The 13,835-nt window shown below is 29.7% G+C and overlaps 1 protein-coding gene across 5 annotated transcripts in view; it reads left to right on the top strand.

The window, feature by feature from the left end:
- Ranbp16 (Ran-binding protein 16) overlaps positions 1-13,835 on the top strand; it is a 197,760-nt gene that overhangs the window by 38,258 nt on the left and 145,667 nt on the right. For all 5 annotated transcript variants that reach the window (XM_087155667.1, XM_016069988.4, XM_087155669.1 and 2 more), the window contains exon 5: positions 1,187-1,261. In XM_087155667.1, coding sequence (XP_087011793.1) covers positions 1,187-1,261 — 75 coding nt within the window. The remainder of the gene's footprint in view (positions 1-1,186; positions 1,262-13,835) is intronic.

Below are 13,835 nucleotides of genomic sequence, written 5' to 3'. Positions count from 1 at the left end.
GAATTTTATAAAATTAATTTTAAACATTTGTTCTGGAATGTTTCCAATTTTATATTTCAGTTTTGCAGAGATTCAATTATTCAGCACCATATAAAAAAATGGAGCAAACAATCTACATTTGTTAAAAACTTCTGTTTTTGTGTTGAATTTCTTTTTCCAGATCTTTGATCTAGGGAAAAAAACTCTTAAAAGATAGATTCTGATAAATTTCTGCTTTTTATTGTCAGTGTATTTATTATAGCATAGTATTTTTCATAGTAAATCTGGTAATTGGTAAATAATTAATTTAAAATAGATGTACTTAAAGAGGAGCTACCTATAAAATAACTTTTTTTTTCTTACATTCTCAATAATTACTCTCTTGCATTTCCTCTCACTTAGTAAAATCATATTTTTTTTACTTTAAAATATTTTATAGACAATTAATTTAAATTCTCCTTTCATCAATATTTTTTGTGAGGGTAAATTACGATAAAATTGAGTTTTTATGGTGTGATGTATTTTTTTTTCTCAGGAAGATATGAAAATAAAAAAATTATTTTCTATATTTAAGTATATGGAGTTTTTTGATTTCCAACAAGGCTTGTTAATATATATCAGCAGATATATATTGTGATACAGATCATGATATATATGCAATTTTTTAAAAAATAAACATGGTATGTGATGTATCATGATGTGTGATACTTTTGTTGTTGTTGAAAATGTATGGATTTATCAGTTAAAAATAGATCTAGTCTAGTAGCTCAAAATATCTGTATTTGATTTTTATATTTCTATTGTATAGATTATGTTAGGAGCATACATAAGGTGAACTTTTCTTTTTACACAAAAATGCTTATATCAAGCTTCAAAATATTTATTAATCGATAAGTTTTTTTCATTGAGAATATCAAATATGTATATAAAAATATTAGGAAATATCAAAATGTTTAAACTTTAGATATTTTTGAAAATATGATCTCCGATTCTTGCACATTTCAGACATTTGAGCTTTTATTATAGTACCCTTCAGTTTTTGTTCAAACATATGCACGAATAAAAACTCTGAATGCATAATAACCTTAAATTTAAAAAAAAATTCTTTTTAGGTCAATTATTTGCTTATGGTTCAAATAAACTGATCTTTTAATGAACTTTCAAACTTATTTTCAATTATTTAAAGTATGGCATGTATATTTTATAGGGATCTGTAGATTACTGTGTGATAGCGGTGCAGCTGCTTTCAAATATTACTTGTGAAATTAATCAGATCAGTGAAGTAAGTCCTTCATTTCTATTATATTTAATGTTTGAATTATGTAAGTACGCCATGTTTGTACTGCATTCACTTAAGTTTCATGAATTAGCAATTATATTCTAGCAATTTAATTCCTGAACCTGGCACTAATTAGTTCCCTTTTTTTGTTAGTTCATTTTTCTTTTATATGTCTAGGAATCAATCAATTTAGGATAATTATTTTGTATGTCTATTTTATTAAGAAAGTTTGTTAACAATCAAGTTTTGAAAAATGATCGCATATATTCTAATTTTTCTTTAAATCAAGAAAAAAAAATAGTCGTACCTCATTAACCTCAACTTGAAGGGTGACAGAAAATTTGTTCACCTTATCAGTTCTGAAATTTTTCGAGGAAAATTGTTCTATACGCAAACTTTTTTTATTTGCTCTGTTAATGTAAATAAATATATATATTTCATTTCAATAAATACACAATACATTTTAATAAATTAAATAAAATTAAAAATTTGCGTTTTATATTACATTAACCCTTTCACGCCGACTGTCACATATACATGCCAGCAAGAAACTCGCTCCTTTCCCAGTCGACACACCCGTTTGCCAGAGTGTTTTCTCATTCACCCCCGGTCGTCACTCATTTGTGCCAATGTTTTGGAACGTTTTAAAAAACGAAATTTCTTCCATAAGATAGCATTGTATGTCCATATGATTTCAGATACATGTAGATTTGACCTTCTACTCAAGATGACAGTACATTCACATGGTTTTTAGGGGGAAGGAATGTTTCATGACAGCTCTTTAAATTCGCGCGTGGTATTTGTTTACAGTAATCAGGGGAGGTTTTTTTTTTTCGCTACTTTCGATTTATGGTTTAGTTTTTAGTGGATATTTAGATCTTGTAGACCCCTGTTTTAAAATTTATTATGCGAAAAAAGAACTTTAAGTCATATATTTAGTTTTCAGATATGTAATGTTAAATGTTAATAAATGATAAGTGCATAATGAAAATAAAATGTGTGAAATATATATTTAAATAAGAAATAACTTAAGTTTATAAAATATCCATAGAAATATATATAAAGCATATGTCATTTAAATACTCTACAGAACAATATTAAACAACGCATTGATATTTCGGTAATTTCATGGAATTAAGCTTAACAGCAAAAAACCCTCCGGCCCTTGAAACACACGCAAGAGAGACTGCCGGTCTCAGCGGTAAGCTTGCTTTCACGCTTCCCGTCGCGAAAGGGTTAATAACTTCTGTAAATTTGTAATAAATACAACCCATTACTTCAAAAAATAAAGTTATAAAGAAGAAAAAATATTTTAGTTCAGACAAAATTTAAAAAAGTGTAATTACTTTTGGCATTCTATTTCTTTTCTTTTTTTTTTTAATTCTGTAGAAGCAAATAAAAAATTACTGCAAAGTAACTAATAGGAGTGAAGTGAGTTATTGCACAAATTAGAGAGGATTACTTCCAAAATCATTGGTGATAGCTCATTGTTTTGAATCGCATATGCTTTCCACAAGTCTTCTAACTTATCAACTGTATCCAAAAATGATTTGAATTTTCATTTTAGCTTAGTAAGCATTCATGCTTAGTAAGCAGTCAGCAGAAAAAAAGTAAGCCGAAGTATTTTCCAGTGAAATTTAAGCTCCAGGCATCTTCAACTGTAGAAGTGCAATTCAGCAATATAAATATCTTATAACAACTTATGAGAGAGCGAAAGAACTGACTTCCCATGCTGAAAAACGAATAAATATGGGTGATAATTTCTCAGGAAAACATGCTTCCATATATTCATACCCATTAAGAACCCCCTTGAGTTGATAGAAAACTCTTGTTGTTTCGAATGCTACTTGCCAATATCAGCAAGCTTGTTTTGTAAAACAAAGCGAGTTTAAGGCAAAGGGTGCGCTATCTATGGCTGAGAATACGACTTCAGCCATACACACATCTCACAGCCTGTTTTAGAAGGCGGACCCATTCATACATTCAATCATGCATAGATCGTAATTTTGACTTAAACTGGAGAAGGATCATTCTCCAATTCAGTACTTCCAGAGGTATTTGTTTGTTATGGGAAGTTGGAGGACTTAGTGATCCGACTATGCAACAATACTTTTACTTACATTACTTGTAACGATACTAAAAGTTAAAAGTATGTACTTTTACTTGTACTTCGTAACCTTTTAAATTAAGTACTTTGACTTGTTTTATGTTTTGTGTGATACTTATATTGTTACATTGTTTGGCCTTTTGCCCATTCTTTATGTAATTTTATTCAATTGCTTTATTGTTTAACATGTTGTTGCTGTGTTAACTTGTAAATTTTACGGCGAACTGGGGTATTAAGAAACTGTCTGGAGATGTTCTTATTGATTACACTGATGTATCTAATGTTTCACATATTTTGTAGAATAATAATTGCCCAGCTCACTATAAGGGAAGTCCCATCGGCAATCGCACTATAAGGTGGGCTTCCCGGAGCAAATTGTTTTTACTTTAATTTCTTACCCTATTCCTCAGTTGCCATCAATTGTAAAATGTAATTTTTGTTTGTATTTTAATAAATGCCACGAGTGTGGCCTAGCCAACCTGGGTGGTTGGCGGGGCGCATGTGCTGGTGTGCGGGAGGGCTGCCGCGGCGGCAGGTCTTCTTTCCGTATGCCCAAATTAGGGTGGGGCAGTATTATACTTGTTTAATGTTATTTTTTGGGGAAAAAATACAAGTACAGTGAAAGCTCCTGTTTATTACCGCCTCTGAATACGGACATATTTTTAATTCCCTGGGAATCTTCTATGTATAAACCATTATGTACATTCTCTGCAAATTAAACACTTCCGTAGCGGACGATAATTTTTGCCCTGAAATATTTTCTATCTCTTCAAACCGGACTCTACTTTTTCTAAATATGAAAAAAAAAATACCCCACTGAAAATTTCTTTCATTTTCTGATCAATTTGAAGACTGAATTTAACACTACTGGGGTATAAAAAGAGAACAGAAGTATAATCTTTGAGGTGTTCATATAAATGAAACATTTATTCAGACACTTGATGGATTGTCAATTGTGAATAATGAACTCCATGGGTACGCATGACTTACAGATATACATTGCTTTTTTTTCTGTGAATCAAGGAAAGTTTACTTTCTAGCAGGTAAACCACATTTCCTATCAAGTGAATAGGTAGATGTTAGGGGATGTAAGCCTAATAATTGAAACCAGCTGAGGACTAAAAGTTCCTATTCGGTATCATATGTCTAACTTGAATATCTGTGCTAATAGCAAAATTCATTTATATGTGGCTAAATCTAGAATTATGTATTTATATCAAACTCTTTTATATATTTTTTAATGCAAAAGTATTTTTTAGAAGTTAAATAAATATCTTTGTAGATAGAAACAGATGTAGATTCTTTATATCTATCTATATCTTTTAAAACATTCTAAAAACAATTTACGGTGTTAAATTTTGTTATTATTTTACCCTTCCCATAAATGGACAACTATCCTAAAGGGATAATTTTTTCGGTCCCAAAAATATCCGCTTAATGGAGGTTTCACTGTATTTGTGATGAGACTGTTGAAGGAAATCCTTACTTTTTCTGAAATTTTTTAAAAGTTTTCCTTGAAATTTTTTTTTTTAAATCTTTTTTTCATAAGTTTAAGGTATATATTCTTCTTTCAAACGTTTTTGAAAATTGCAATTTCCTGAAAGGAACACAACAAGTCTTTTGAACACTCAATGACTTTTTTGCAAAGTGTATTGAATGTTATCTATTTTCTAAGAATCAGTAGTGACAGGGATGGACTGGGACACCACGACCTATCCCGGTATGCCCTTTCAAATGGTGCCTTCAGACTTCGTTACTTTCATTTGGAAAAAAGTAAAAAAAAAACGTAAATAAATGCGTTAATAAAAATAAATTTTGTTTTTTAGGAAAAAAAATTTTAAATTAATGATTTGTAATGTTTTTTTTTTATTACTGTTCATCCTTTTCACATCGTTTACTCTTCACTAAGGAAAGCAGTCTTTTTCTTTTCTTACGTCTGACCACAATGTGGGTGCAAAGAAAACTAAATTCATAGCGTAACTGCTTGCAAGTTCCTAGAAACTATTAATTACCACCCCACCTGCTTAATCAATTTCGTTTCTATCAGAAACAAAATGTTCTGACAGAACAATAAAACTCTGTTCATGGTTTAAAAAAAATCCTTACCTACTCAACCTCGGCAAGGTTAAAATATGTCCCTTATAGCTGACTGATGGGAAAATACATTGGATCTTATCTTTGTTGCTTTAGGAAAAGTGTTGTCTTTTCTGAGCTTCTAACTTTCTCTCTCATGGTCTGGGAGGAGGGTGGTGGTGGGTTGTTTACAGGGTCCTTTGTACGAATTTCAGACACAAAGTTTTACTTCTGCAAACTTTCTGGGGAGGGAGGTTCTTTTTCGTAAAAATTGTTAATGAGAAAGCACATTGAAAGAGCTCACCTGGAGGACCTGAATTTTTAGTCATTCTGCTATAAGAGATTTGCTTATAACTAAAAAATACATTCCCATGAGCCATCTATAGTCCGTTCATCGAGAACTGATAGTGAAAGTAAACATAAGGGTTGCTGTTTGATCGCCAACGTTTGCCACTTCAACGGTTTCTTCGCTGAATGAGCGATTTCAATTGAATCAACAGTGCTTTTGTTTTTATAGAAAAATGAAAACGATGTTTGGTTTTTGATACCTTAAAATTAGATAAGAAAGTGCAAAATTATAATATTTACATGAAAATATGTTTCTAATTGTTTCAGTAAATACATAATTTTATTTTAAGAATAGTTTTAATGTATTTTTTTTAAAGTTTAGATTAAATTAGTTTTAATATATTTTGCATAAATATCTATGCAAAACATAACTTTTATAATTCCATCGTAAAAGTCTTATAGAATTGAACGAATATGTTAAAAAAATACTCTTTGTTTTCATAATTAAAATTTTTTTAAGAATTTATTAAAAGTTAAATAATATTTAAAATAGTTTTATGTTTCACCGATTGATTTAAAAATATATTTGAAGGAACTGCATTTTTTTGTATTTTTAAACTGTTAATTATCTTTATTTTTCTAAGGGAAGTATTACAAAAACAATTACACTAAAAGAAACTTGAAACTTTTTTATATGTCTCACAAAATCTATTGTTAAGAAAAATACACCCACTTAACCTATAAAGAAAAAGCAGTTTGTAAACCTCGAATTCAATAGATTTTGGAAATAGAATCAAGTGTCAAAATTATTTAATTTTACGTAACTTTTGAATTTCTGTAAATAATTAATAGCTGTACTGAAAACAAAAATAATTATATTAAACTATGCGGAAAAGAACAAAATTTTAAAAATTACTGTAGTAACGATGAATTAATCATGGATAATAATGAATAATTATATCATTTAAAAGTAAACATGAAACTAGGTACTTATCTCAGGATTCACTCTCAGAACTTGTAGAATCCTCGTCGTTTGAATTGATATTTATTACTAGAGAATTAATAGTGTTTTCGATGGCTTTGTCCAAATCCCACATCTCTTTTTCGATTTTCTGAGTATGCTCTATGAAATTTTTCCACTTTTCAACTCCAATTTCATTTAAACTTCTCATGCACAATCCTTCTACTTTCGATAACTTGAAAGTTTTGTTTTCTTTGGCCACTGAACCTTTCATTTGGGCCCAAATCAGCTCAATTGGATTTAATTCAGCGTGATAGGGGAGAAGCCTTAAAATCATTATATTATTACATCTAGCAAGTTCATCCACTGCGAATTTGTCAAATCTGTGCTTATGAGCCATCACTATATCCAGTAGTTCTGTTTTCAGCATACCTTCTTCATCACTTTAATTACTTGCTTTGTCGATGATGTGTTAAGAATTTTTCTTTTCTTTATGAGAGTGAAATGGTGCATTGTCCATCACAATAACAGAGTTCAGCTCTAGAAAGGGTAGAATTTTCTCGAACCATTCTTCGAAACATGCTGCATTCATATCCTTGTGGTAATCCTTGTTTTTGTTCGATTTAAAAAGTAGAAGTCCTTTTAAAAAGCCTGCGTCTTTACCAATGTGCGTAATAATCAGTCTCTCACCTTTACCAAAAGGCGATTTTAATCCTGTAAAAATGCCTGTTTTGACGAAATAATTAACATATCATTCCACACTTTCTCTTGCGTATGTCCAGCATTCAACCATGTCTCATCCATATAATAAATTTTTCTTCCTTCTTGTTTCATTTTGTTAATTGTTCTTAAATATATATCGGCTAGAATTCGCCTTGACGAAATTATTTAATCTTTTTCGATGAGTGAGCTGTTCCGTCCTTGTTTTTGATGTTTGAAGCCTAATTTTTTTAACAGGGAGTAAAATGTTCTTTTACAGTTTGGTAAATCAGAATCATTGTTCACAGCTTTGAGAACTTGTTTTTTATCGGAATTTCATTACGGCGGAAAAAATGATGAACTTTTCTTCTTACAGCATTTTTTACGAAATCGTCAATGTCATCCAAAAAAGTTTTACGAGATTTAGTTCTCTTTGGGGAATGTAATATACCATCCATCCCTTTTATATTCTTTAATAATTCTGAAAACAGAAGCTGTGCTAACTCCCGCTGCAGAAGCCGCATGGTCAGCCACATCAATTATTGGAACATCTGGTTTTGAATGCACTTCTGTTTTTTAAATGTTCAATATTATTTCTTTCTCAGCTTTACTTTTGTAAGATTTCTTCTGCCGTTTTTTAGGAGGACTTAAATCCACCACTTTATTTTCCATATTGCTCATGAAACACCTGTAAAAAGACACCACGACGAAACAAACAACTCTCTAAAAAATAAGAGTTTTTGCTTGACTGATAGGCGCTATTTGTCATCATTCCGGCGCCAAGTAGACAACTGTATTGCGCCAAATAGCACGCCGCTTTGTTTACTTTCACTATCAGTTCTCCTTGAACAGACTATAGTGTTGCTTTTTTTTTGGTAAATTAAGAAAATATTTATTTACTTTTGTTTAAATGTCAAAAGCTATAATTCATGTATGTATTAATAATGTAGCATTATGCTATCTACAAAAGCTCAATAGTTGAATTATTTGAGTCTTTTATAGTTAAAGAAATTCTGTTAAAACTTACTTTGGACAATATCACAAAATTTTAAATTTTATAATTTTTTTTAATAGATGGTTAGGGTCAAAGTTATGGGTAAGAAGAAATTAAAAATTTTTAGCTTCTCCTAATTTTTAACTTGTTTCATTTAGTTCAAATAACTATAATTTTTAAAATTATCAGGATTTAATTTGCTTTTAGAGTTAATGCTGGAAAAAAATATGTACCTTAAAGCTTTAAATATATTTAAGAACTAATATATTAATGTTAAAGGAGTTAATGATCTTCATTCGAGACCTCAAGATACAAAATGATCTTAGATTTAATGTTTTCTTTCTGTTTTGTTTAGATTATCTGTTGGTTAAAATGAAACCATTAATGTTCACCTGCCCATCTGACTGCCGTGCATTGAGGGTTAAAACACAAATGTTTTTAAATTATTGTTATACGAGTAACAGACTAAGTGCAAAGTATTTGATTTATTAATGAAAAAAGTGGTTTGCCACCTAAAAGTTTAAAACATTTTAAATTGTATTTTCCAATTTTAATCAAATTCTACAGAAGATGCAATGAACATGTTAAAATGCTTTTTTTAGCTAAAATAATTTTGGAGATTTTCCCATTCAGTATTTTATAAATACAGTCAAAGCGTGAAATTATTGCACATTTTGCAGGCTTCACTAGCTAATGATTTTGCTGTTATTCTATTCTGCAGCTTGAATTGTATGTTTATTCTGCAGGTTTGATGAACAAAATTCAAGAATTACAGAGATGCAATAAATCACAAGATTAAATGATCAAAATGCAATCGACAGCGTGAATTTCACAACTGAAGAAAAGGAAATACTTTTGAAATCTGCTAGATCTGTTGACACATTAATACAATAGGGTGAAACTCTCGAAGGATGTGATGAAGGTCTTAAATGCCCCACATGTCAGACAATTCTTAAATTTAGCTTTAAAAATGGTGATAATTTTGAAGATGATAATATGCCATTAACTTTCAGCTACTCTAAGCATGATTTACACCAATATTTAACCAGCATTACCCACATTGAAAACATAATAATGACCAAAAAGTTAGTAAGCAAAATTAAGTATCCCTAGAAATAAGAAAGTTAGCAGCTGTGATATTTGTGTTGCTTTGCAGCATACTTATCGTATAAAATTCATTTTTCATATGCTGATTTTGAAACAATACTGGTAGAATTTTATAATATTGGAGCAGAATTTGGATTAAAAAAATCATTCAAAGGAATTCGCTTGAATTTTTCATGCACATATGTTCGGTTGAATGTCCCATAACCGGAATTAAACGAGACTTTGTCAAGTCTTTAAAATAGATTTTTCCGGATAATAAGTCTTAAAGGTAAACAAGCATCAAAACATCTTTATTCAATAAAAAATAATTTATAATTAATATAAATCAACGAAGCATAAATCTGTGTGGTTTGCCACTGCTATTTTGGCAGCTATTGTTACAGATTTCCAGATTGTTTTTAAATTTTCGAAGTTGAATCTATCATTATAACATACTACAAATTGCGAATAATTTATTTCAGTTAGTAATGAATTGGCATGGTTTTGTTGATCGTTTTTTCAGTAGTTATTAAAGTGACTTTTCACTTGGGTTTTTAAAATCTCTGTTATAATAAAATTTTATTTCATTTGGCAAACTTCAAAAAACACATTTGATGATTCACTTGGAATCCCACGTGTATCTACTATCACATTTCTGTCAGTTGTAGCTACGGATTTTCATAGTTTTATATTATATCATCATACACTGGAAATTTTGAATTGCGCATTTGATAAATTACTTTTTGATGCACTCTATTTGTGAAGTTTTTATTGTTCATGTGGCTTTGTTGATCGCATTTTCAACAGTTTCAGGGTGCGTAATGTTTTAAAAAGTGCTTATTTTTGATTTCCGTTTTTTAACAGTTGTTAAAGGTGCTTTTTTTCATTGGGTGTTTTTAAAAAGTGCTTAATTTTCCTTTTTCCGAAATAGAATTTTTTTTTTACCATATCAATTTTCGCCTTGAATTAAACAAAAATCGTAGTTTTCACATTGTTCTGTTCATTGTTTTCATGATTCATTCAACCACAATCCTTCACTGCTTATTATTGGTCTGTTGCGTATGATATCGCCAATCATTTTACATGCTTGATGAAATGCTAGCGGATCCGCAGATTCGTATACTGATCTGGATTCAGTGGGAAGGATTCTTGCGCTCTCATGTCCAACTCTGCATTACTTTTTATCATGTGCATTACCTTTTATCATTGCTGCATTTTGAAAAAGAGTCTCAATTTCAGGCTTCATTTTCAGCCTTCTGAAATTGAACTGAAAATCTCTAGAATTTTCGCTGATCGCGGGGATCAACCATAAACATTGTCAATTTTCTTTTTCCTAGTAGCAAAAGAAAATTTTATTTCTCTCGTTAATTTCATCGTTGATGAAGTGCCATCGTCTTAGTCACTGGCAAGCTAATGGCCTTCTCATGCTTTCTATTTATAGACCCTAATATTTAAACTTAACTTGAACATTACTCACTAATTACATATCTTCATGTCAGTCTCCAGAGCTGTCAAGAGTCAGAAAGCTTCGTCACCTCAAAATTTCCAACTCCCCTTTATTCATTTAATTTAATAAACACAAGAATTAATTGAGATTTTAAAACGTAAGATATTTTACCTGAGGGGCCATCCACTAATTGCATAATTTTTTAAAAACTTATTGTACTTTATTACTTTTTTCACTTATATAACTTTTTATCATTGCATTTTTACTTTTAAATTGTTCTGTGCACCTTATTTGATTTATGAAAAAACTTAATATTTAGAGGCAAGATTTTAAAATTATGAAGTAAGAGGCTTTCAATATTTTAAATTCAGCAAAAATCTTATGTTATTCAGATTTGTCATTCCAAAAAACTTGATTTAAAAGTAATTGAAATAAAAAACTTAGTATTCTCTGATTTGTTAAATATTATGAGTGTAGGGATCATATAATTATTTATTTCTGACAAAAATGTTTAGCTTCAATACTTATTGTATTTACATTTTAAATTTTTTTTAAATCATCACATTAAAAAAAGTACTGAACTAAGTAACAAATTTTAATAAAAAATTATGAGGGGCCATTCACTAATTTGCATTTGTAATACGAATTTATTAGAGTTTTCTTAGTTTGCTTAATTCTTTGCATATCTTTTTCAAATTTAGTATGATGAATAATATTAATGTTCTGTTAACTAAGCTTTTATAAATAACAATTATTTAAATCTAAAAAATACACTTGATGTAACCTTTATAATTAACAGTTGATTATATTTTTGAATTAATTTTTTATTACAAAATCAATTAAAGTAATTTTTAATTTAATAAATAGAATGAGCTGCTCAATTTTGAATGTATTCAAAATTGTGTATAAATTGTTTTTATGGTGGCTAATGTAATCAAGAAAAGATTTCTTTGTCAGAAACTAGTTATTTTATCATGATCACGCAAAGATTTTAATAACCACTCTGCATTTTGTTGATGTATTTTTATGTACTCTGAAATTGAGTGCACGATTCTTGGAGGTGTTTAGTCTTCATATGTGAGAAGTAAGGAATATACGCTTTTTTGCACTTTAGGAAAATGATGGATTTCGTTTATGTGATAAAAATTTTTTTGGATCCTTATTTGGAAGTTTGGATCATCTCTGCGTTAAAAAAAGCATTTTCTTTGATAAGGGTCAAGTTTTGTTTATTTTGATTGTTAAAAGGTGTCCAAAAAGAGAACCTCTTAGTAAAAGAACACACAGATGTGTTACTTAGTACTGTCTGACATTTTGCCTAAAGAGAAATTTTTAATTTCATTGTGAGTAATGAGCTTCTAATCGAGTTATTGCAGATAAGATTGTTAGATAAATAAAGACTAAAAGGTGTTTTTCTTTGTTTGATCGATTGTAATAAAGTTTAGATTTTCTCTTTTGTAAAAACCCCTTTTTGGTAGCATAGCATTCTCATGCATTCAACTTTCAGTGGTGATGTCTTTCTCTTACTCTGTTTGTCCGAGTGCAATGTGTCTGTTTATTTCAAGTTTTATATGTTTTTTAATAAATCATTTTCCACTGAAACTTCATTTCTGTTTTAATGAATGTTAATATTGATTTACACTGACATTCTTGCTATTTTACCTGTCAAGGTTATGGGCCATATCTGAGACATACATAATCAAAATTCATCTTCATCGTCATGAATTTCAAGTGTGCATTTTTCTGGATCTAGCTTTATTACTCATTGTCAACTTAGCATAGAGAATCTTCAAGATTGGTGCTGTTCCCACCTGACATTTGCAACCTGAATTTTAACTTTGTCTGAAGCTCGTTATAATGTTTCACTTCAGGATGCTGTGTATTCCTAAAGGTGTTTTTCCTGTGATTACGTTTTGAAATTCTAAGGAGTTTTTTTATCTAGTTGGCAAAGCTAAATGTCTGCATTTTCTAAAAGAACTTTAGTTTAAAGTCTAAATTACCACATTATTATTTGATAGCAACTGCTAAGGCTTACAAAATTTAAAGTTAGTATGAAGTATATTGACGATATTGGAGTGCATGGAAAGAAAACATTTGAAATGTTTATACTATGAGAAAACTGGATGAAATAACTTCTGAAAATGTGATAGACAAAACCATGTGGGTAGTAAAATCATCTCAAATCGAGTGCATCAAAAAGTAATTTTTCAAATGCGTGATTTAAAATTTCCTGTACAAAACAATGTAGCATTAAAAAATCATGTGAACCATGATGAATCAAACCATGTAAAAATTCGTGTCAATAAAAACTTAACAAAAACTCAATCAGTGAATCCATGTGGGTTTATGGGGGTATCATTGATAATCAAGTGTGTTTGAAAAAGCAATTCTTCAAATGTGTCATTCAGAGCTCATGAAACAAAATAATATTGTTTAAAACATTTAATTACTTCCACGTGATTACTTCCAAAACCACATGATTTCGAACACGTTGATAATTGAGTGGTCCAAGAAATGATTACTCTAATGCACGATTCCAAATTTGTGGTACATTATAATGGCATATTATTATATTGAATTTTTAAAAACCAAGTGGAAATCTGTATCAATAGCTGCCAAACTAGTGATTGGCAAACCATGTGAATTTATGGGAAAATTTTCACTAATCGAGTTGGTTAAAATCAAAAGTATTTACTTATACGTGTGATTCAAAATTCATGGTCTGTTATAAAGTCATTAAATAATTGATATTGGGAAATCAAGTAGCAATAACATTATATGTATTGATAAAAAATTGTGGTAATTATGAAATTATTAATCATTAACTATGGGAAATCAAGTATCAATAACATTATATTGATAAAAATTATTAGCATGAGGAATTTATCAGAAAATTTACTTAGCTTAATACCACAAAAATTGACT

The sequence above is a fragment of the Parasteatoda tepidariorum genome, chromosome 12 (assembly GCF_982258835.1).
Source record: "Parasteatoda tepidariorum strain Cologne lab strain chromosome 12, Ptep-v5.0, whole genome shotgun sequence".
Taxonomy (NCBI): Eukaryota; Metazoa; Arthropoda; class Arachnida; order Araneae; family Theridiidae; genus Parasteatoda; species Parasteatoda tepidariorum.
This window is presented reverse-complemented; position numbering and strand designations above follow the sequence as displayed.